This window comes from Erpetoichthys calabaricus, chromosome 4 (assembly GCF_900747795.2).
Source record: "Erpetoichthys calabaricus chromosome 4, fErpCal1.3, whole genome shotgun sequence".
NCBI classification, from domain to species: domain Eukaryota; kingdom Metazoa; phylum Chordata; class Cladistia; order Polypteriformes; family Polypteridae; genus Erpetoichthys; species Erpetoichthys calabaricus.
In genome coordinates, this window is record NC_041397.2 from 83,971,907 (window position 1) to 83,996,840 (window position 24,934).

General features: G+C 39.2%; 1 protein-coding gene across 4 annotated transcripts in view; it reads right to left on the minus strand.

Moving 5' to 3' along the window:
* Window positions 1-24,934, minus strand: part of slain1a (SLAIN motif family, member 1a) — a 112,896-nt gene that overhangs the window by 17,347 nt on the left and 70,615 nt on the right. For 2 of the 4 annotated variants that reach the window (XM_028799583.2, XM_028799582.2), the window contains exons 3-6: window positions 8,651-8,797; window positions 6,662-6,778; window positions 6,258-6,407; window positions 4,012-4,359 (exon numbers count right to left, since the gene is read on the minus strand). In XM_028799583.2, the coding sequence (XP_028655416.1) occupies window positions 4,012-4,359; window positions 6,258-6,407; window positions 6,662-6,778; window positions 8,651-8,797 (762 nt within the window). The remainder of the gene's footprint in view (window positions 1-4,011; window positions 4,360-6,257; window positions 6,408-6,661; window positions 6,779-8,650; window positions 8,798-24,934) is intronic. The other 2 variants (XM_028799585.2, XM_028799584.2) reach the window with 1 other exon arrangement.

Sequence of the window (24,934 nt, forward strand, 5' to 3'; positions counted from 1 at the left end):
AATGAATGGATGGATGAACAGATTATACATTTAAGTATGAGCACACACATAGTATGTATATACTGTACATTAAATACAAGCATTTCGTTAAAACATGAATGTCAGCACAATATTCCACTTTCATCCAGATATAAAATTATTCTGTTTTCATTTTGCGAATACTAATTTTGAAAAAGTTATGCCAAAATTGAAAATACTTTCTCTTTTACTGAACAGGGATGTGAAAATGAGGTATCATCATTTATAAGAAACTAGTTACGGTACTATGAAAGGTGGCACATTCTTGTCCATGCTTTTAAGAGACTTTCTGTAACAAACAACTGTAGCCAAAAATGTAATATTGACTGAAAAGATGCCATCTATCGGTGTTAAATATTCCCTTAAACTACAAGTGTATTTTCCTTTCTCTGGAAAGTCGAATATTAGGAGCTTCCAATCAACTTTGACACTTGTGTAACACAAGAACATTTGAGAAGGAAGTATTAATTTAATAAAAATGTTTAATCCAATTTTAAAATAACTGACAATATATTTCAAGGCAAAGAAAACTCAGATCCTAAGTGCCAATTTTATAGCCATCTGTGAACTAATAATCATAGTTAGATAAACACTAACTTTACTGCTTCTCTAGACCTTTAGGTTTTTTAATTAGAAATTGTAGGGGAATTGAATTAATAACTGAATAGTAAATTCATTATTAGATATGGGGGTCTTCCCAGAGTGTCTTAAGACTGCTGTTGTTAAACCCCTGCTCAAGAAATATAATCTCGACTCCTCTGTTTTTGAAAATTTTAGACCTATATCTAACCTGCCTTTCTTAAAAATCCTAAAGTAAAATCCTACAAACAGCAGTCATTACACAGCTAAATGATCACTTAAATAAACATTCTGTTCTTGACAAGTTTCAGTCAGGTTTTAGAACAAACCACAGTAGAGAAACTGCACTCAAAGTAGTAAATGACTTGCGGGTAAATGCAGACAGAGGCCGCTTATCTGTTCTCATCCTCCTAGATCTGAGTGCCGCATTTGATACCATTAATCACAATACTCTTATAAATCACCTTAGTCAGTGGGTGGGCCTCTCTGATAATGTCTTAAATTGGTTCGAGTCTAACTTAACTGGTAGAAAATTCTTTGTTAGTTGTGGTAATTTTACTGTACTTCAAAGACACATGACATTCTATATGGTGTTCTACAAGGATCTATCCTGGGTCCACTGCTACATGCTTCTTTTAGGTCAGATTATCTCAAGGCATAACATGAGCTATGCTGATGACACACAACTTATTTATCAATAGCGCCTAATGACCCGGACTCCCTTGGTTTACTGACCCAATGTCTAACTTGTGTTTCTGAGTGGATGTTAGAAATAAACTTGATCCATTAGGCTTAAAAACCAAGACAGAAGACAGAGAATTTAGGAGTAATTATTGACTGACCTAAATTTTAACTTACATATTAATCAGATCACTAGGACAGCATTTTTTCCACTTAAGAAATATATCAAAAATGAGATCCTTTATAACTTTGCAACTTTACGCTTTGTTTTTAGTCGACTAGATTACTATAAAGCACTCCTTTCAGGACTACCCAAAAAAAGACTTCAATCGATTGTAACTACTGCAGAATGAAGCTGCTAGAATCTTAACAAGGAAAAGAAAATCCAAGCATATATCTCCAGTTTTGATGTCACTACACTGGTTACCTGTGCCTTTTAAAATTGAATACTGCTTATGGTTTACAAAGCCTTAAATAATCTCGCTTCATCCTATATTTTGGACTGCCTCTCACCTTACACTCCAAATAGTAACCTTAGATCTTCAAATGAGTGTCTGCTTATAATTCCTACAGCTAAACTTAAAAGACGTGGTGAGGCAGCCTTCTGCTGTTATACACCTAAAATCTGGAATAGCTTACCAATAGAAATTTGCCAGGCTAATATGGTGGAGCACTTAAAAAACACTGCTAAAAACCCATTATTTTAATTTGTCTTTCTTATAGCTTCATTTTTGTGTAACCCTGATGTTCTGTATATGCATTTAATTATCATTTTAATCATATCTCCGCAATCTGTACTAACCCCTACTTTCTCTGTTGTTCTTTTTCAGTTTTTCTGTGGTGGCGATCTGCGCCACCACTACCTGATCAAGGCACCATACAGTCCCTACATTAATGGACTGAAGGACAGATGTCCACATGACCATCATCATCTAAATCTTCCATGGGAGGCATGAAAACCATGACGACTGATTTAGATCATTTATGTTAGGCAGAATGCCCAGTCGGGGCTGAGCGGTCTCATGACCTTGGAACGCCTGCAGATTTTGTTGTTTTTTTTTCTCCAGCCCTCTGGAGTTTTTTTTTTCTGTCCTCCTGGCCATCAGACCTTACTTTGTTACTTAGTATTGCCTAATCTTATTTTTATATTTTTCTTTTTTCTTTCTTTATCTTGTAAAGCACTTTGAGCTACATCATTTGTATGGAAACGTACTACAGTATATAAATAAACGTTGTTATTGTTGTTGAATTAATCAGTAGAAAATAAACCAATTTATGGACTTTTGAAACGTATTTGTGATGTAAAATGCACATTTGTAAAGCAAAATTATGTAGGAAAGGTAGTAAATAAACAAACACAGCTAACCTAATTATCATCAGGCTGGGTATCATAGCAGACCATTTGCTTAAACCATTAAACCTCAGTGATATTCGGAAAAAATGATCAAGTGACATACCTAATCATTTTTTTATAGGATAAAATAATATTACTAGAGAAACCTGGCAAATGCTTAATAAATGAAGGCAACTAGCCCTCCACATGCAAGAAAGAGAAGCTCCGTACAAATAGGGAGCAGGTTAGTTCAATTAAACATACTGAGGAATATTTAAGTCCTTATTTTCAACAAAGTCTGACCAAAGAACTTATTTTCTTTAGATTAGTGGACATCAACTAAATTATAAAATACAAATACTGTGCTAAGCCTCTGATTTTATTTGAGGGATATTTTTGAGCTTCTGTGCAGGTAACAACGAGCTTGAAATATCCTCTGTGCAGTGCAGTGTGCAGTGAAATGAACTGAGGCTTTGCTCCTAGTTCCTAGGTTCCTGTCTTGAGCATTAGGCTGTCAAAATAAAGCTCTGGCTTCCTGAGTTGGTTCATAAAATAGAAAGACAAATTAACAAATGGGATTTACACACGGGGTGAAGGATGAAAAGTGGTGCTTGGTTTCTCAATAATTAAATGACAGGTCCAATGTTAATTACTAACTAAATGAAACAAGCCTGCCTTCATGGGGTAAGGGTGGGTGTGGGTATGTATGACTGTTCCCTACAAAGGACTGGCATCCTCTTCTACGTTAAATCCTGATCTACACCCAATGAAGTTGGCATAGGCTTTCACTATGGACTATCCTACAACAGAAGAAGCACTTTTGAAAATGGAGGGTGAAATAGTTTTGTTTCTTCAGGCATTGGAAAAGTGCTATATAAACAATATGCATTATTATTTTGTTAATTGTATGCGCCCTAAGGGAAGAAGGGGGTAAACAGATTGTTTCCTGGTTGCAACCCTTCCTCAGTCTTTATTGTGTTAGATTATGAAAACAAAATTGTAGTTGTGTATCTTGCTTTTATTATTAAAAAGGCACCATTACATCCATGTTGTGTGTGTTGACTACTTTAATCAGTCAGCTATAAATACTTCCATTCCATAATAACAAAATGATTCATAATTGGTGATCACTATAACATAAGAGTAAGTGGCGTTTATAGTCTTATCAATACATTTTCAAAGCCAAGAAAACTCAGAAACTTTGACAGTCATGTCCTTTTTCATTTCAGATCTGACATAAAGAAAATCAGATTTTCTCATGTTGTTTAGTCTGAAAATCTTAGACATTTTTATATATTTGTGATCCATAAGAGATTATGTTGATGCATATATGAATATAACACTGTCACAACCATTGTGATGCTTACAAAGAATTTTGTGCAACACATTATTGTACATACCTGGATTTGCTTTGTAACTCTGCTGTGATTCAGGAGTGTAAGCTGGTGGAGGTGGAGAGGAATACTGATGTGTTCCATATGTATTAACATACTGAGAACTTGGACTTCTTCTGCAGTCTCGGAAACTAGAAAAAGTCTGTGAATGTGAAAGTCCTCTCTGAAGAGGAGTACAGCGTGTAAGCCTAGGTTGTGGAGGTGGAAGATGATCATATTCTTCATCATCGTCTAAACTGCACTGATCAAATTCAAGGTCACTGCTTCCTGCTTTCCTCACGGGATGAAAAGAAGAGAAGCTGGAACTGCGCCGTGCTACAGAAGCAGAGGTGGAAGCATAGTCCTGACGAAGGCCTGAGAATGAATAAAGAAAGAAAGACCGAGTTTTAATGAAACAGAGAATTTCTACTGCAATAAAATGTTATCCTTCATTGTATTATTACAGAGTAATTTATTGGATGACATCATGAAAAATACCCTTCATCCCCACCAGGAAGCACTCTCTTTGAGCACATTTAACCACAGGCTCATTCCACCACAATGTGGTGAGAAGTGCCTCTGGTGGTCTTTTCTGCCCACTGCTATCAGGTATTTCAGTGCCTCCTCCCAGAAAATGCGTTATGTTTATTTTGACATATTTGAACAATATACATTCATTATTCATTTATATTTAATTATTTATTTGTATTTACATATTGTTTGATTGGCTATTATTTGTCCTTGTTTTTATGTTTCTCTTGTTACATGCATCTAAATTTCCTCCTGGGATGAATAAAGTTGATCTAATCTACTCTAAGTTCTTAATAACTCAACTGCAGAGAGTCCTTGGAAAATCCTTAAATTCAGTCTTACACATCATTACCTGTTTGCATCTCTTATTAATTAATTTTATATATATATATATATATATATATATATATATATACACACAGTATATATATATATATATATATATATATATATATATATATATATATATATATATATATATATATATATAAACTGACATTTTTAATTACCAAAATATTAAACATAGATATTTAATAAATAGCAAAAGCAACCTGTGTATTGAAGACCATGTAGGAAAAGGAAACAAACGTAATATATACACACACATACATCCATCCATCCATTTTCCAACCCGCTGAATCCGAACACAGGGTCACGGGGGTCTGCTGGAGCCAATCCCAGCCAACACAGAGCACAAGGCAGGAACCAATCCCGGGCAGGGTGCCAACCCACCGCAGGACACACACAAACACACCCACACACCAAGCACACACTAGGGCCAATTCAGAATCGCCAATCCACCTAACCTGCATGTCTTTGGACTGTGGGAGGAAACCGGAGCGCCCGGAGGAAACCCACGCAGACACTGGGAGAACATGCAAACTCCACGCAGGGAGGACCCGGGAAGCGAACCCAGGTCTCCCAACTGCGAGGCAGCAGCGCTACCCACTGCGCCACCGTGCCACCCCCACACACATACAAATATACATAAATATATTTAAATATAAATAATCATAAATACAAACATACACACATACAAATAAAATACAGGAAATGTGTCGGGTGGACCTTAACCCTCCCAAAAATTACGCATTCAAATAAATAAACAAACCAACAACCAAAACATACGTACTGAGGTAATCTACAATTTTGGAATTTTATTTGTCTCCTTGTGCAAATTAACTTTAAAGTCTTTAAGCACAAATCATGGGTAAATTGTTTTATGCTAAGGCAAATACAGTAAACTTAATTGAACCTATACTTTAGATTCTACTTTCTCATATTCTGGAGTGCTTTTTTCAGTATCAATATTTAACCATATAGTTGGCCAAACTATACATGGTAATTAATGCAGTAAAGCATAATGTGTGTCACTAAACTTTGGGATTCTTGGAGTCATTAGTAGTTCCTTAAAATTTCTAACCTAAGACAGACCAGTCCCTAGGGAGAAAAACATTTAAAGAAATAAATACAGTATTAGATATTTGTATTCAAAAATAAGTATTTGTACAGAGATGTCCCTCAAAAGTTATATATTGATATGTACAGTGTATTAGTTGAATATGATTTTTTAAACTTTGTTTAAACTTGCATATAAAATTAATCTGAAAATAACTCATTGAAAAAATACTGCAACGTAGGATACTACAAGGATACCTACGATTTTTTTTTTTTAAACTAAGGCTTGACAAAACAGCTAGTATATGAATGGAAACACAGGCCACTCAATTCATGCTACATACTTTCTTCCTGAAGCCGAGCCATTATTTGAACATCTGTAAGATCTTGCAGTTTATAACCCATAGCAACCGAATCATCGTCAAACTCTGAAGTGCTCAGTTCACTGTCAATTGAAGACTGTGGACTAATAGGAAGATTTCTGCTTGTAAAACCTTGTAACAAAACAAAAAAAAATAAAGAAAAGTTAAAAAAAAAAAATCAGAACAACACTTTGAATTAAAAATGTAAAAGTTACAGAGAAAGATGCAAGGCACACAGTTTTTCATTGATATAGGTAATAATTGTAAATGTTAATAAATAAGTAAAAAGATTTGCAATATGCCTTCCCACACCATTAAACCCAATGCGAAAAAATGAAAAGATGTGCTGTCCTCTTGTGCTGAGAAGAGCCAAAAATGATTCTTACTTCTCAGTGTTTGCAACTTGGGAGAGGAAGGGGAGTCTGCAGCACCATCAGAACCATTCTTCCCTGAAGGAATCCTTGTTAATGGATGAGGCGACTGACTTGTTGAAAACAACGGTGCTATAATAAAATGGTTTATTTAGTGAAGCGAATACACAAGAGGAATCACCTTTGGATTACAAAAGTAAATTTGGTTCTTTGCCTTGCTTGATTTGTCCAGAATCACAAATTAAATACAAGAGAAATACTTTATGTATCATTGAAAAAAATAAACATGCAAACAACAAAACAAGCACTATCCACCTATCTATAAAAAATCATTTTATATATTATATATTATATACCCCACAACTCACCCATCAATCCAAAAACCTAAAACACTGTGTTCCAAGCAGAAATAATAATATACTCTAGTCAGGTAAATATGTAACAATGTTTGCATCTGTTAACAAATCTAAACACTTTTCTGAGCACTGGAGGTCTCTGAAGCATTTTTCGGAAGGCTAGATTTTATGTCCTCCTCCTCCTCCTCCTGAAGCTATTGATGTTGTGGCTCTCAGTGAATCTAGTGACAAAATTACTACATCGATTACACTAATGAATCTGGATATGGTCTCTTGACTAATCTTTAAATCTCTACTTTTTTTGGTTTGTGTTGGCAATCTGCCACCTATCCAGTACAGTATGGCTCTAATTATATTTTCTTAATTTGGGTTGACAGATTTATTTTCTAGTTAGTATTTTACATATACTTGTGTTGTTTGATTTTCAACATAATAAAAACTGGAACTCAGAAACAGATACAGTATGTACAGTAGGTGGACAACACCCAAGTCAAGATCAAAATCCATGAAGTACAAGCATTCAACAAACACACAGTTGTGACCAGCAAAATTAAGCTCTCACAGGAAGATATATACAAGACAACAAACTGGCATTTTTGGACTGTGTGCCATACAGCAAAGGGAGTGAAAAACTGACTATATAAGAGACCAACTTATACTGATCAGCATTTGCTGAAACAGCAAGAAGGCTCAACAGAACAGAGAGAGGAGAAAAGGAGAACAGACTGAACATCCTAGTCATCTACTATGTTTGAGGCAGAAGACTCGCTTTCATTGAGAGCTACAGTACATGCCCTTGCCTGGTCTACATATTGGGCCTTTACAGTAAATGTCCCAGGAGCATTTCTGTTTCATTTTGGTAACTGTGAAGTTTTCTCTTGCAAAGGCTTGCATAACACCTATGGGATTTTTCTCTCAGAGCTGAGGGTGTTCCAAAAGCTTCGATTTAAAACATATTTGTGTTACAGGTACTGCAAACTGATAACTGAACTGTTAGGTCAGACCAACAAGACAAGCAGCAAGGGTTTACCCCAAACACAATGACACCATTATACAAAGTTTGCCAGGAGTTTTAAAATCAATGTTAAGTAGGCCTGCCTTAGGCCACAATCTTATCTTTCCAGATCTTCATTTGATGTACTAGTAGGATATTTCATTTGTTATTCAAAAAGCAGTTTTGATCCACATTATTGACCTTAATAGCAGTTTGTACTTGTATAATTCACAATTTTCTGCCATGTTACCTCACTATGGTATAAAGCTTGACACAGGTCTTGCTTGTTTTAATGCTGAAATTTGCAGAGATCTGTCGTATTACCAACATGCATGCTATTTAAGTCAACAACTATTAGCTGAGAATCCCAGAATGAACACTGATCATGCCTGAAACAACTACACTGAAAAGATGATGAGCACTTTGTTTAGCTGCTAGGAGTCATCACAGCTTAGAGGATACCGAAATTACCCTTTTACCTTTTTTATGTGACAACAGAAAACATTTACTCAAAAACTTCAGGATTTAACATAATGGCCTATCCACACAGGTAATTAATTTCTTTTTTTTTTTTTTTTTTTTTTATTAAAAGTTGAAATACATGAAAATGAATGGCAGCTTAAAATGGTTATTGAAAGGAATCTGGCACTTTACCTCTTTTTTCACTTAGCATTTGTTTAGTAGAGCTTTTAAAGAGGCTGGAAGGCTGAAAACCACTGCTGTAAGAGTTGATTCCTGATGCAGGACTATAAGAAAAACCTGGAGATACAGGACTGGGAAAGAGACTCCTCCACCGATTTGCTGTTAGTAAGCACAAAAAGAACACAAAAATCGGTGTTAGATAGACAATGGGGGGAAAAACAGGTTAAGAGAACTTTAGATAACATAGCAATACACAGTTAAAGACAAACTGGGGATTTAGCCATTGACATTTCAACTAAATTAGAAACATTCCATAATAAACACCAAGTTTTGATTACTAAAATTATTGTTTAAGTTACTATATGTCATCACTTTTTTTAAAGGTCTCAGAATTAATGTATTAACAACAAAAAAAACGTTACTCCATAGGTTCAGTTATAAGTCAAAAAGGTGAAATATTAAGCAATATCATTCAAACACTAAGTACAAAAATATCCAAGAACATGCTTACAATTTAAGTCTGCAGTCTGTAATTTAATGAAATCAGAATACTTTTGCCACAGCAAGGAGCTTTGCATAAGTTAAATCTAACAAGGATTTCGGGATTGTGGTGAAAAGAACTAACTGTTAATATTTTCAAAAAACTAAAGAGCCAACATGATTGCCAGAATTTAAACCAGCACAGGGAGGCCCAAAAGATTTTAAGCCAATTGGTGTATTAACTCTGCTATCACTGCTCAGTTTTCTTAATGATATATGTGATCCACCATGTGTCCGCAGCTGTAACTTGTCAATAGGGAGCATGGCTTGAGCCTGAGAAAGCTGCCTTAGAGTGGCTTTACCACAACAGCCTCCTCATCACAACCTAATCCATTCATTAACACAATGTTAATCATTTTTAACAGGCAAAATAATGGTAATGATTTTATTTATGTGATTTTAGCATATTGAGCTAAGTAAAATTACAACAAATAAGGTGGTGATATTGTGTGAATATTACATATTTAAACATAAAATGATAATATCAAATATTTGGACAGGTGGGCTTTATTCTAAATTCTGAATATGTTGTTATCTGTGGTGAGTTTAAGTATTTTTTTCCACTGTGTCTGCATGGGTTTTCTTACAGGTACTCCGATTTCCCTCTCACATCCCCAAATAAATGTTGGTTAATGTGACTGATGGTTCGAAATGTGTTTGTTTGCAAGTGGACCTTGCAATTTACTAGCACACTGTCTACTTTTCCAGAGCTCTTTCTTACGGAAAGTGGCACTAGCTCCCACATAGCTCTGAATTGAATTAAGCAGCACTAGGAATGTTATATTACATTCTAATAAATGGAAACTTCTGTTGTTCGAGTGACATAATGCTTAATTAATAGGCAGCCTAAATATTGTGTACATTATTGCTAAATACATTTAAAGTATTTATTAAAACAATTATCAAATCACATTTTTCTGTTAATTTATAAAACAAAAAATGATTACATGAATGTGTTTTAATTATTCACAGAATTAATTCTAAATAAAAAACATGAAACTCTCCTGGATATACAGCCTCTTGAAATGCACTGCCACTGCACTGATTTTAAAGAGTACTTGATATCATTGATATCAAAGGTACATGCCCATTATCGCAGTAAAATGAAGATAAAGAAATGATTCACCTCAACAATCATCATCCACAAGTTGTGCCCTCATAAATGTGTTGCTGCTTCACTCTATAAATCACAGTAGCCTATTTACTTGACAGGAGAGATGCACATTAATGGCAAAAACATTTTGTCTGCATGGATGATGGTCACTTGGTTGGACTTTCTGTACAAATTGTCATTTAAGAAATTTATAAATAACAATTCTAAATTGGTCTTATGTAAGTGTAAGTTCAGGTGTGTGCATGAATGGTCCCTGCAATGGAATTGTAGCCTGTCCTACACCATATGCTTCTGCAGTAGGCTTTGGACCCCTGCATACGTGATATGGATGTTATGTTATAAAGAACAGCACTAAATAGCACCATGCAAGTTCAACTTCAAGTCACCTTTCCTGTGAACAGAGTACAATGAGATGGTTACTTATAAGGATAAGTGACAGTGTAATACAAACCCAGTCAATCAAGACCATTCAATAATACACGAAATCAACATCTAGTACACTCACGAGGGTGTCACTTCAGGCAGCTGCTGACTAGCCATGAGACTTAAGAGATTAAAAATGGTGCTTGAATCTATTTTCACAACTGCCAGAGTGGAGAAGAGAGAAAAAATAACATGCAGAATGGCCAAGACCTTTTAATAATATGTTTTTTCATTCTAAGGCAATAGATGTCATATACAGTATGTCTTAGACAGAAGTAAATTGTTCCAGTAAAATTTTAAGCTGGCTTCACCACCATCTATAGTGATTTCCTGTCTGAACTTGAACAAATGCAGTATCAAAATGTTATGCAGCCAGTAAAGATGGGCTCCATTGTTTTTCTACGGAAGCTGGTGTGGAATTCTGCAGATATGTGAGGAAGTAAAGGAACTAATGAGCCCTCTTCACGATAGCCATTTTCTTTGTGCCCACGTTATTAATGATGCTGACTCCAAGAAATGCAAAGCTGGTGACCTACTGTGGCATGCAAAAGTTAGGGCACACGTCCTTAAAATGTCTGTTACTATGAATAGTTAAGTGAGCAGAAGGTGACCTGATCACCAAAAGGCATAAAGTAAAAGATTACACATTTCTTTAATATTTAATCAAAATTACATTTTTCCATCATTCACAGGTACAAAATGGCAAAAAATGAAAAGGGCCTGAAGCAAAAGTTTGGGCACCCAACATGGTCAATACAGTAATCCCTCCTCCATCGTGGGGGTTGCGTTCCAGAGCCACCCGCAAAATAAGAAAATCCGCGAAGTAGAAACCATATATTTATATGGTTATTTTTATATTGTCATGCTTGGGTCACTGATTTGCGCAGAAACACAGGAGGTTGTAGAGAGACAGGAACGTTATTCAAACACTGCAAACAAACATTTGTCTCTTTTTCAAAAGTTTAAACTGTGCTCCATGACAAGACCGAGATGACAGTTCCATCTCACAATTAAAAGAATGCAAACATATCTTCCTCTTCAAAGGAGTGCGCATCAGGAGCACAGAATGTCAGAAAGACGGAGGAAAGCAAACAAATCAATAGGGCTGTTTGGCTTTTAAGTATGCGAAGCACTGCGGCACAAAGCTGTTGAAGGCGGCAGCTCACACTCCCTCCGTCAGGAGCAGACAAAGAGAGAGAGAGAGACAGAGAAAAACAAACAAGCAAAAATCAATACATGCCCTTCGAGCTTTTAAGTATGTGAAGCACCGTGCAGCATGTCGCTTCAGAAAGCGGCTGCACAGAAGGTAGCAACGTGAAGATAATCTTTCAGCATTTTTAGACGAGCGTCCGTATCGTCTAGGTGTGCAAACAGCCCCCCTGCTCAATCCCCCTACGTCAGGATCAGAGAAAGTCAGCGCAAGAGAGAGAGAGAGAAAAGTAAGTTGGGTTTCTTCTCAGCCATCTGCCAATAGCGTCCCTTGTATGAAATCAACTGGGCAAACCAACTGAGGAAGCATGTACCAGAAATTAAAAGACCCATTGTCCGCAGAAATCCGCGAACCAGCAAAAAATCCGCGATATATATTTAAATATGCTTACATATAAAATCCGCGATGGAGTGAAGCCGCGAAAGGCGAAGCGCGATATAGCGAGGGATCACTGTACTCAGTTTACACCCTGTTTGGCAAGTATCATAGCTTATAAATGCTCTTTGTAGCCAGCTAAGTGTCTTTCAATTCTTACTTGGGGTATTCTCACCCATTCGTCCTTGCAAAAGGCTTCTTAATTCTGCAAGATTCTTGGCCAGTCTTGCATGCACTGCTCTTCTGAGATCTATCCACAGATTTTCCATGATGTTTATGTCGGGGGACTGTGAGAGCCATGCCAATACTGTCAGCTTTGCCTCTTGAGGTGATCTATTGTATATTTTGAGGTGTGTTTTGGATCATTATCTTGTTGAAGGACCCATCCTTTTTGAGGTTTACTTCCAGACTTTTCTGATGTTTATTTCAATTCATTCTTCCCTCTAACAAAGACTTGTTCCCTGTGCCACTGGCTACAACACAAGTCCCCAAAGTATGATCAATCAGCCAAACTTTTGCAACTGCCCACGACCACACACTCGGTATACAAACAAGCCAGTTTCCCTTTCGGTTTGTGCGCGCCAATGATTTCCGCACATGTTCAGTCTCTCCCTGTGCAGCGAGCGAGAGAGAGAGAGAGGGCTGGCCGCATAAGGCTGAGAAGGCAGCTAAAAAATGTACTGGGCTTGTTTTTAAAGAGACTGATTCGAGTATTGTTTTAACCTCGTTGTATTTAATGAAGACTTTTTTCTATTGGATTTTAACCTCCACTTCACTTCTGTTTACAGCGATCGGTTCGTACCGTGCATTGTTGCAATGTTACTTTTCTTGGTTGTTTATTAAATTACGGATTTTTCAAATGTTCATTTTTTTCCCTGTGCTTAAAACTCATTAAAAAAAGTGTTTTTAGCGAGCAGTTCGTAAGGCTATAGCGCGAACTCTTGCAATTTTAGTTTTCTCTGTTGTTCAAGGTTTTCTCAGTGTTATTCAATGTTTTTACATTTAGTTTACTATTACGCTGTGCATTCTATGGTTTAATTAACTGTATTTGTGCTTAAAAATCTTTAAAAAAAACATATTTACATACAATTACTCCATTCCAGACTGTACGAACTGTATCTACATACACTCCTATGGGGGAAATTACTTCGGGTTATGACCAAATCGGGTTATGACCAGAGTTTTGGAACGAATTACGGTCGTGACCAGAGGTTCCACTGTAGTTGGAGAGGTGTTTTTTCCTGGAATTCGGCACATTGTGGCCAATGCCTTCATCAGTCCACAGGACTTGTTTCCAAAATGAAATAGGCTTGTTTAGATGTTCATTTGCAAACTTCAGGTGCTGAATTTTGTGGCTAGGATGTAGGAAATGTTTTCTTCTGCTGAATCTACCACGAAGGTCATATTTGTTCAAGTGTTGCTGCACAGTAGAACAGTACACCAAAAGTCCACAGTCTGCTAAATCTTCCTGAAGGTCTTTTGCCGTCAAATGAGGGGTTTTATTTGCCTCTCTAGCGATCCAAACAGCAGTTGTTTCAGAAAGATTTTTGTCTTCCAGACTTCAGTCTGACCTCCACTATTCCTGTCAACTGCCATTTCTTAATAACATTGCAAACTGAGGCAATAGCTACCTGAAAACTCTTTGCTGTCTTCTTGTAGTCTTCTCCTGTTTTGTGAGCATGAATTATTTTTAGTACAATATTTTTCAGTGCTAGGCAGCTCCTTAGTGGAGCCCATCACTTCTGACTGCTGGGCAAAGGTTTGAGGAGTCAGAGAATTTATACAGCTTTGCTATTTGCATCAACTGGGGTTTCCTAACAATGACTGAGAACAAGTCATAGCCCTAACGAGCTAATTAAGGTCCGAGATAGTTATCTGAGACTTTGCATGGTGCTCCTTTCCTCTTTTCACTGTACAATTGTATAAAACAAAAATCAACCCACTAATCTTGCATAAAATGCTGAAAAGAAAGGTGTCATCTTTAACTTTACGCCTTTTGGCGATCAGTTCATCTACTGCTCACTTAACTATTCATAGTAACAGACATTTTAAGCAAGGGTGTCCAAACGTTTGCATGCCACTGTACCTCTGCAGCAAAAGTAGATGGGAGTGTGGTTTTTCCAACATTAAGAGAGAGTCTGCTGCCCTGCCACCACTGTGTCAGAGGGCAACTCTCTTCACATTACGCTGTTCCATCACTGTTGATGACCAGGGGCATCATGTATAAGCGGTGCGTACGCACAGAAATGTTGCGTACGGACCTTTCCACGCTCAAATCGCGGTCTATAAAACCTAAACTTGGCGTAAAGCCACGCACATTTCCACGGTAAGTCATACCTTGGCGTACGCAATTTCTCCGCTCAGTTTTGCAGACTGGCGGCACCCAGCGTCAAAGCAGTGCTACTGTTCCTGTGTGATCACCCTCTTTCTTAGATCCACATTCCTGACGCGGTTTTATAAATACACTGAAACTAACTGCATATTGTTTATTAGTGTAATGCATCTGATTGTAATTAACCTGCAGCAATATAATGGTCCAGGAAATAGCCATAGTATTCCAAATACCATAACTGCTTTAGCGTTGTAACTCTCACTGCATCTCTCACTGCGTCTTCTTCTTCTTTCAGCTGCTCCCGTTAGGTGTTGCCACAGCAGATCATCTTTTTCCATATTACTCTCACTGCACCACTCGGAGTATTTATATCACTGTATCCGAGTGGGGACTCACAGCAGCAGCTGATCGGAAAGAGAATTATCGGTACACAGCATGAAGCAGACGCTGCCTGAGCCAAGGCAAAACGCTTCAGAGACTTCCCTGTACGGACTTCGCGGTTTAGAAAAAGTTTCATCCCAATAACTATAAACGCACTCAATCACTCCATCAAGTGCTCCTTGTAGAACTGTTTGAACTGATAAGTACAATTACCTCACTGTAAACTTGCACTACAGTTATAATATTGCACAACCTGCACCACTTTATGAAGCGTGTATTTACATATGATGATATCATTTTTAAGATGAAATGCAGCAAAATATGTTGATTATATTATACAGCTAAAACTTTAACTTCAATTAAATAATCTGTATTGTTAATAATTAAACATGTGAGGACACGGTGCTGCAGCGCTAGCTAGTTCAGGGATTGTTCCTGCATTGCGTTGTATTCTTGCGCTGATGCGGCACTGGAAAGATAGACGGATAGAATAATTAAACATGTACTACGAAGATATTTCAATGTTCCTTAAAAGTTTTGAAGAATCTGCGTTCTAAGCTTACAGATTGCTTAACGTCTATTAATCTTGTGTGGCGATTGGGCATTTGGAGAAAGAAAAGTTAGGACAGGAATTGGAGGTTAGTACGTTTGAAAGAGACAGTACTTCTGTAATAAATTATTTAATCGAAGGTTGCACATGGCGCAGCAAGACTCTTGCGTGAGATATGAACAATCACTCTGCCACCGTGTTCCCATGTTTAATAACATGCTTTCATTCCTATCATCATGAAAATGATATCATGTATACATCTCAGTATTTTAATTATTCAGAGAGCTGTAATATCACGAATGTAATGGATTCTGTGTCCTGTCGGAGAAAGAGAAAGAACGGAAGCACGTAGTGATTCACACACATAGAGCACATAGAAGATCATATACATAACAAAGCATTTAACGTGCTACTTGAGAAACTAGTAAAATAAACGATTTTAAGATAATGTTCTACTTTAATGGCAAAATAAACCACGTGATTAAAGTGGAAATTTCGAGATTAAAGTTGACATTTCGTGCCTATTTGTTTTGTCTGTACCCTAATAAGCTTTCATATGACACTCAGACGGTGGGCTACGACTCGCCTTTTCACGGCGACTTTGATATGTGATTTCTTTTTTATTTTGGGCACTGTGCGACTTTGTGAACTTGGATCTTTCGAGTTTCTCCGACACTCTGTCACTCGATTAACTTTTTTTTGTTGATTATATCACTGTTTAAACCAACAAATAGTACGTTTTTCCTTTGCCTCCACTTCGTATTCGCTGAAATTCTTATATTTTCCCCTGTGCTTTTCCCATTGTCTTTTCACAGAAGGCTGTTTATATTGATTTGCATATTCAAAGAGGCGTAATTCTGGGAGGAGTTGGGGCGGGACAGAAGGCGCGTGCACGTACGTGACTTTTCACGCTGATCGGGATTTATGTAGTGGAAGAAAGTGAAAGTTTGTGTGCGTACAGATTCCTGCATCTGGATTTTTCTGTGCGTAGGCACATTCCCGCTTTTGTGCTTACGCCATGTTATAGTGTGAGTTCTACGCACGGCGTTATACATGAGGCCCCAGGTCTTTGATTGTAGTGTCATCAGTAAATTTAGTGATGAGGTTGGAGCTGCACTTGGCCACACAGTAATGGGTAAAGAAGGGGTACAGCATGGCAGAGCAGATATACCAAAATGTTATGATAAGCAAAGGATATGACACTGTCTGTGGACTGGCTGTAACAGTATGCAAACTGAAGGTGTATCACATCCCCAGTCTCTCGCAACATTTTATGCTAATGGAAGCAAGTACTGTTGGTCAGAACCATTAAACTGTTCAATGTTGTTTTCTTTGGTAAAATAATAATTGGTGTCTTTAGAAACAGAAGGGAACCACAGATTCTATTAGTAATGTGTTAAAAATGTCTATAAAACTGCCAGATGGTTGGTTACTAAAGATTTCAGAAAAGCCCACCGACAATTCATCTAGACCAGCTGTTCCACAGACATTAACTCATTTTAAAAACACCTCTTTATGTCATCAATGGGAACAGAGGAAGCTGAATCACACAATGCTTCAGCATCTTACATCTACTTGTATCATATATGCTACTAAGTTTATGTCTTATTTATTTATTGACATTTATCAGCTTTGATTGCTTTCCTGCATTGCTCTTATATTTTGAAAATGTTAACCTGAAATATATTAATGCAAGCTTTCACTTATGATCCCTGGTTTCTTAACCAGGAAAGGAGTGAATATTTTTTTTAGGAATATGTGTTAACACTGTGCTTTGGCTGCAGGCATGCCATTCAAATGCTACCATTCTTTGATAAACTGGTTTGTGAGTTGAGTCAAGCAAAATAGGAAAAATATCCCAGGCAACGCAAGTAGTCTTTTTGGATGCTTCACAAAGACATGACAAGTCACGTACCACCTTTATTTTAATAGTTATTTGAAGGTATGATCTAGAAATCATTTTATTTAAGTCTAATAATAACATTCTGACAGTGTAGCTTGGGACCAAATACCAAAAATATACATTATCCTGGTGTGCTCATTGCTAGTTCACTATTTAGACAAAGTATATTAGCTGGAAGCAAATTTTTCATTACACATTTTACATTTTACAAACAAATGGCAACAAGGTCAAGCAGTACAACTTACAGCACAACCTTCATCTTGCACAAAACCTTCACAACATAGCTGATAAATCTAATTAACATACTGCATCTCAACAGATACTAAAAGGTACAAACCATAAAAACAGTGGGAAAAAAAAACAGGAAAGTTTAAAGTGAAATTTGAACCCTGTACATAAAGACATAAGATCATAGGTCACAAAACTACAATGTACCTAAGAAAGAAGAAAATTGTTTGCCATCAGTCTAACAACATTGCCCCATATATGATGATCCAGGATGGCAACAGCTGCAGCAACATCCTCGAACCCAGTAACCAAGATGAGCCAGGCAAATGAGGACACAAAGAAGAAAAACATAGTTGCCAAAGTACATAAGTGCGTTAATTTAAAACAAACACCAAATAAGAATTCAAAACTCCACTGGGCACAAAATAGTGCAGTGATCTTTAAATAAAGTCAATAAATAAATCAATCAATAAAAATAGATGTCAGGTGAAAATGCTCAGTAAATGACTGTAAATACCGAATGTCCATTCATTAAAACCAGGTTAAAATCCCAGGAAGAATAATTTATTTTGAAAACAATCACTAGCCACAGTGCTTCCTTCTTAAAATCAACCTCTCATTTGCTTACCCTTTAAGGTCTTTTTAGCAAGAGGAGACGTCCACTGACTGGTGCAGTCAACCTTTACAACCTAACTCATGTCCATCACTGCATCCTTAGCGCCCCAGTAAGAGTGGTGGGATACTTCTACTCTCTGATTGCTCAACAACCCTTCCCCTCAAACGTTGGCCACATTCTACTTTTGGGGCCAAGTCCAACAGCCTGTCTCTTCTCTTCTCTTCCAATGCACTGGCTCCACCACGAGTCTACCCTTCCTCTCATTTTTGTTTATCATTTTAACATCTTTCTTTCTCTCCAATTGTTTATTTTTCTGCCGCTACCCCTGCTTTCTGCTCAAACTCCATTTACTACTAGGGATGCAGGTGTGCTGGTGCGGATTACAGCCCCCAGAGAACTAACAAGCCAAATCTACCAAACTGCATGCATCTGCATGTGAATGCACGATCACCTGATCGCTTAATCAATACTCCAGAGCTGCCTGCCACATTACCATGCACACCTGAATCTCTCCAAAGCCTGAGCACTCCTATTATTTATTTACAAAAACTGCTCATTGCCATAGACCTAAACGCATTTATCACACCATACATTTGTTTTCTGTCATACAACATGAATTTGAATACCATGAAGATATGCCGATATTAACAGAAATAACCAGCGTTGACTAGGTACAATTAAAAATGCCATGTTCTGTTGGCAGTGACAAAATGATAAACATATATATATATATATATATACTGTATATATTCTTTCATTATACAGAAGCTTATTTCATTAGTTCAGGAAGATATTCTCTGCTGTTTCTAGACTGATATTGCAAAGGTGTGCTTCAGTGAGAGATAACATTGTAGTGCCCCATGGATGCGAAAGACGGAGGAATGGAATTAGCCACTTTACATCAACTGCTGGAGAGGTGGCACCTAAAAAGGAATTTATGGTTTTTTCAGCAGCCACTCCCACCATGCTGAAACACACGTTCCCAAGCTCCTTCATTCTTTTACATACAGCCCTGCTCCACCTCACTCAGCTCAACCAGGGTCAGAGGTAACCTATATGCTAGTTTTTCCCCAGACTCCTTGCTGGTGGCTACACATCAGGGCTAATGGACTTTAGCAGTTGGGAGACACGTCTGAAGTGCTCTAAGTGCTGTGTCTGTGTGTGACCAACCCACTCAAGAAACTTCTTTTATGCCAGCTTCACCAAGTAGCACAGAGCTGTCATTCTTGCCTCACAGTACCAGGATCTGTCTGAATTTTTCAAGTTTTCCCCAAGTACTTATGGATCAGTTACAGTCAATCATTCAAATATGTTGCCCTAAGTTCTTGAAGAATGTCTTATTAAGAATTAAAAACGTTGATAACTGGTTTGTGTTGCTTCAACCTGCACTTTTCATTTTTTTCATTATGCATGCACTGAACATCCCACGGGCGGCATGGTGGCGCAGTGGTAGCGCTGCTGCCTCGCAGTTAGGACACTTGGGTTTCGCTTCCCAGGTCCTCCCTGCGTGGAGTTTGCATGTTCTCCCCGTGTCTGCGAGGGTTTCCTCAGGGTGCTCCGGTTTCCTCCCACAGTCCAAAGACATGCAGGTTAGGTGCATTGGCGATTCTAAATTGTCCCTAGTGTGTGCTTGGTGTGTGGGTGTGTGTGTGTGCGCCCTGCGGTGGGCTGGCGCCCTGCCCGGGGTTTGTTTCCTGCCTCGCACCCTGTGTTGGCTGGGATTGGCTCCAGCAGACCCCCGTGATCCTGTAGTTAAGATATAGCGGGTTGAATAATGGATGGATGGATGATCATACCACGGAATATGCGACATGCAAGGGGCTTGGCTTTTTCAAAAATCTAACTTAATAAATATACAACACAGAAATCCGTTCACTTCAGATTTATAGCTATTTGTGCAAACTACAATGAAACAAAGCACAAGGTATGCTCTTCAAAATGCTGTCACTTGGTGTAAATCTCACTATGTAAAGCTATGTAAAACAAAAACACAGAATGTAATGGGCAAAACGTATGTGCTATTCACCTGAGTGTGCATCTGTCTGTTATTATAAGCCATGACAGAACATAACTTGAAAAAACAGAATTACAGAAGCAAAAGTAGGTTTACAAGCACAATCTAGCTTGGTGCTAGGGGCTGGTTGGGGTTGTCATATCTCCACCCATGACAGCAGTCAAGTGAAAATTCTTACTTCAAAAGAAATAATTATTTTATCACAGGTGCTTAGAACTATTTCTAGTTGTTTTTTTTTTTGTTATCACAAGGATGCCTCATGAATGGAGAGGGCATGCTGTTTTAATTAGAAATCTTTGCTGCTTCAATGTCTACATATTCTGTAAGTTTTAAGGCTTTTTCATTTACCTATTGACCCTGGTGATCTTCAACCCCATTATAAGCTACAAGAGCAGGCAGACAAGGTATTTTTAAAATGTATTTTAAAAAAGACAAAAAAGCTTCACTTTAGAACACAATCTAATGTGGCAAATTAATATATACCATTATTGTGAAGAATTAAGTTTCAAGTCAAGTTGGGGAGCATGCACTGGTACAGTGCGTTGCCGCACCCACTACACAACGAAACAACTCGGGATCCCGGTTTGCAACACCCCAGGCAGACACGCGGTCCAGTTCTACCCTTTGAAAATGACCCTCTATCTGCCACAGCCAGGTGTTATGTGGGTGACCCCTTGGTCTGGTTCAGCTACTCGGGTCCCCAACAATGAGGATCTTACAAGCTGGATCACCCTCGAGGAAACGTGCCACATGGCCATAGTGCCGTAACTGACGCTCCCTCATAATGCAGGTAATGTGCCTCATTCGGGACGCCATGAGCAACCGCTCATTCAACACAGTCAAACCAACGGTACCCAAGGATTTTCCGGAGAGACACAGTACCAAAGGAGTCCAGTCTTCGTCTCAGGTCACTGGATAGCGTCCATGTCTCGCAACCATATAGCAAGACAGGAAGCACCAGGACTCTAAAGACTTGGACCTTCGTCCTTTTGCATAAATATCGGGAGCGCCACACATCCTACTCCAGCGACCTCATGACCCCCCATGCTTTCCCAATCCGTCTACTGACTTCATAGGAAGAGTCACCAGAGACATGAATGTCACTGCCAAGGTAAGAAAACCTCTCAACAAGGTTGACACTCTCTCCGCAAACAGACACACTGCTGAGGCTGTGCCCAAGAGGTCATTAAAGGCCTGGATCTTGTTTTTTATCCAGGACACTTGCAAGCCCAGACACTCAGACTCCTTGCTCAGTCTCTTGAGTGCCCCGATCAGAGCCTCCATTGACTCCGCGAAGATCACAGCATCGTCAGCAAAGTCAAGATCTGTGAACCTTTCTTCACCAACAGATGCCCCACAGCCGCTGGACCCCACAACCTTGCCCAACACCCAGTCCATACAACCATTGAACACAGTAGGAGCAAGAACACACCCCTGACGAACCCCAGAATCAACTGGGAAAAACACAGAGCTCCTGCCTCCACTCTGCACAGCACTCACAGTACCAATGTACATGATATCCAGCAACCTCGAGGGGATCCCGCGAATCCTCAGGATGTCCCACAGGGCAGCTCGATCAACTGAGTCGAATGCTTTGCGAAAATCAACAAAGACTGCAAAGAAACTCTGCTGATATTCGCGTTTGCGCTCCATGAGAACCCTCAGTGCCAGGATGTGGTCGGTGGTAGACTTCTTAGGCATAAAAACAGACTGCTCCGGTCGCTGGTAGGTGAGCAAGTGATCACGGATCCTATTAAGGACGACCCTAGCAAGGACCTTACCTGGCACCAAGAGCAGTGTTATCCCCCTGTAGTTGCTGCAAACCAAGCGATCACCCTTCCCTTTCCAGATAGGGACGACAAGTCCCGTTTTCCAGTTGGTTGGGATGATGCCAGTCTCCCAAATGGAAGCAAAGATTGCTTGCAATGCCAGGAGGACAGCCTTACCACCAGCCTGGAGAAGTTCACCCCAGATACCACAGATTCCTGCAGCCTTTCACCCCTCAGCTGGTTCACCACCTGTGCAATCTCAGTGAGATTGGGTGGTTCACAGCTAATTGGAGGATCAGCCTCAAGAACCCTGGGCCCAGAGATATCCAACATCCTAGCCGGAGGATCAGCTTTGAACAACTGCTTAAAGCAGCCAGCCCAGCGGGTCACAACTGCAGTGTCATCCGTAAGGACCGTTCCATCAGCTGCCCTGACTGCGACTCTCCAACGAACAGATTCAGATGTGCGTAATGCTTTGATTCATCTGTAAGCAGGACGTGGGTCACTAGACCACTGACGGTGTGTCACTTGCTCACATATTCCTCTAACAAACGCCTCTTTATCTGCCCTCAGATCCCTCGCAGCCATCCCTCTCAGTTCCCAGTACAGACCAGAGTTGCCATTGAACTGTGCGCTGCAACTCCTCTCAAAGATATCCAGGGTGCACTGCGAGATGAAACACCTCCTTCTGGGAACATCGGTAACACCAGTAACACCAACACAACCCTCAGCAACCTTCAGGGACTTGTCACGGAAGGTCTCCCACATCACTTTAGGATCGGCAGTCGCACCCAAATCTGTAAGTTCCTCACAAAAACTGCATGCAAACTCATTAGAAACAGCCTGATCTTGGAGTTTGGCCAAGTCCAGGCTCATTTTCCTAGCAGGCGGTACTGTACCTAAGCTGGATCCTAAGAGTAGCAACAACAAGTCTGTGGTCAGAATTCACAAACTGGGCACTTCTGTAGACACTGCAGTTTTGCAAGAGCCTCCAGCGTGCTGCCCACGAGGATGTGATCGATCTCTTCCACCGCACCACTAGTATTGGAGTACCAAGTCCAACGATGCAGTTCAGGGTGCTGGAACCAGGATCCAGTGATTCACAGCCCCTGACCTTTTGCAAAGTCAAGGAACATGAAGCCACATTCACCATGGTCACCAGACCCATGGGGACCGAGACAATCCTCATAGCCAGCCCTGTCATTGCCAGTGGCTGCACTGAAGTCACCCATGACCAGAGGAGTGTCACCTCGTGGGCACCCATCAACCACCGAGCGAAGCTGTGAATTAAATGTCTCCCTCATCGAGACATCACTCACCGCGGTCGCAGCATGCACTGAGACAAGGCACCCAGAGAGTGCCGTAATCTGAGTCTCATAATACGCTTGTTGAAAGGAGTGACATTGGACACCATCGGAAGAAGCCAATCTGCTACAGCAACAGCTACTCCCCGAGTATGACAGCCATCAGACTGACCAGACCAATACAAGGTGTATCCACCTACAGAGATCTGGCCAGTCCCCGGTCTGCGCACCTCAGAGAGTGCTGCCACTGAAATGCGGAGTTTACGAGACGTTCCATGCGCCCGCCAGTATGGGCCGCCTCAAATTGGGACCAGAGTGCTGCCGTGCAGCAGGCGATACCTCAGCACCACACCAGTTCCGATCCCCAACAGACCTGACCCTATTGTCTCTCCAACGGTTTCGACTCTTCCGGGGATGGGGGTCCCAAGGGCTTTCCCCCATCCCCTTCATGATGCAAACAGCCTTCCTATTGGCGGCTGCAGCAGAGCTACTCCTGCAGAGAGCAAAAAATGAGTCCTTTCTGTAGTCTCTGAGCTTTGTGAATTTTTGTTTTTTACAGTGGCTGGAGTGCCAATCCTGCCACCAACCCCCATGATTTCCCTGCAAGTTGGAGAATCATTTGCAGGGCCGGATGCAGTTTAACGTCATACCCAGGACAGAATTAACTTTGGCTTGAAAAATATGGAACTTATTCTTTAAGTATTCATTTTGGGTCATTACAAAAGCAATGCAAATCTACATTAAAGGACATAAAATGTGTGATCCAGTTTATAGTTTAAGAATACTACATGATGAGGCAGGCCAGGAACTTTAAGAGTTTTAAAAGTTTGTGGTATCAATGGAACCTAAACATAGAAAAAAATGGACAATGCAAAAATACATGTACACAAAATAACATTGCTTCCACAGGTCATCTTAAGGAACAATTTGTTGAGCCTCCTATCATATAAAAAAAATTAATATATAAAAACATATCACTTGCAAAATCTACATCCAAGAATCCAAAATACATAAAACAATACAGCACAGCAATTTGTTTGCACTTTACTGATTTTTACCCCATAATAAAAAAAAGGTTCATAAAAATGGGAAATGCATTTCAAATCTTATATATTTAAAACGTGTATATTTATTTAATTTTAGGGTTACAACCCCCAAAAGTAGGATTAGTAATAATGATAATGAAGCCGAGAATTATGAGAAATATGCACAAAGCTTTCTCATAACCTACAGTCATCAGTTGTTAAATTTCTGTTTTTATCCTTTACTTATTTACTGCTTTGTAAACTGTGTATTCCATTTTTAGAACAAAAAGTACATTCAGATTTGACTACTATCAGCTGTTTGTTCACTACCTAGCACAAAGATGTATTCATCACATCTGACATTAAAGCAGCTCTTTTCAAACTAATGACTGTAGACTGTTTTAGAAGAAGAATAAAGACCTTTGCATCGCCTGTTACAACCCTTCATTAGTATTCTAATTCATAATTTGCTGTGCTCCACTTATTTAGTTTATGGCTTAGGAAAAAAACAA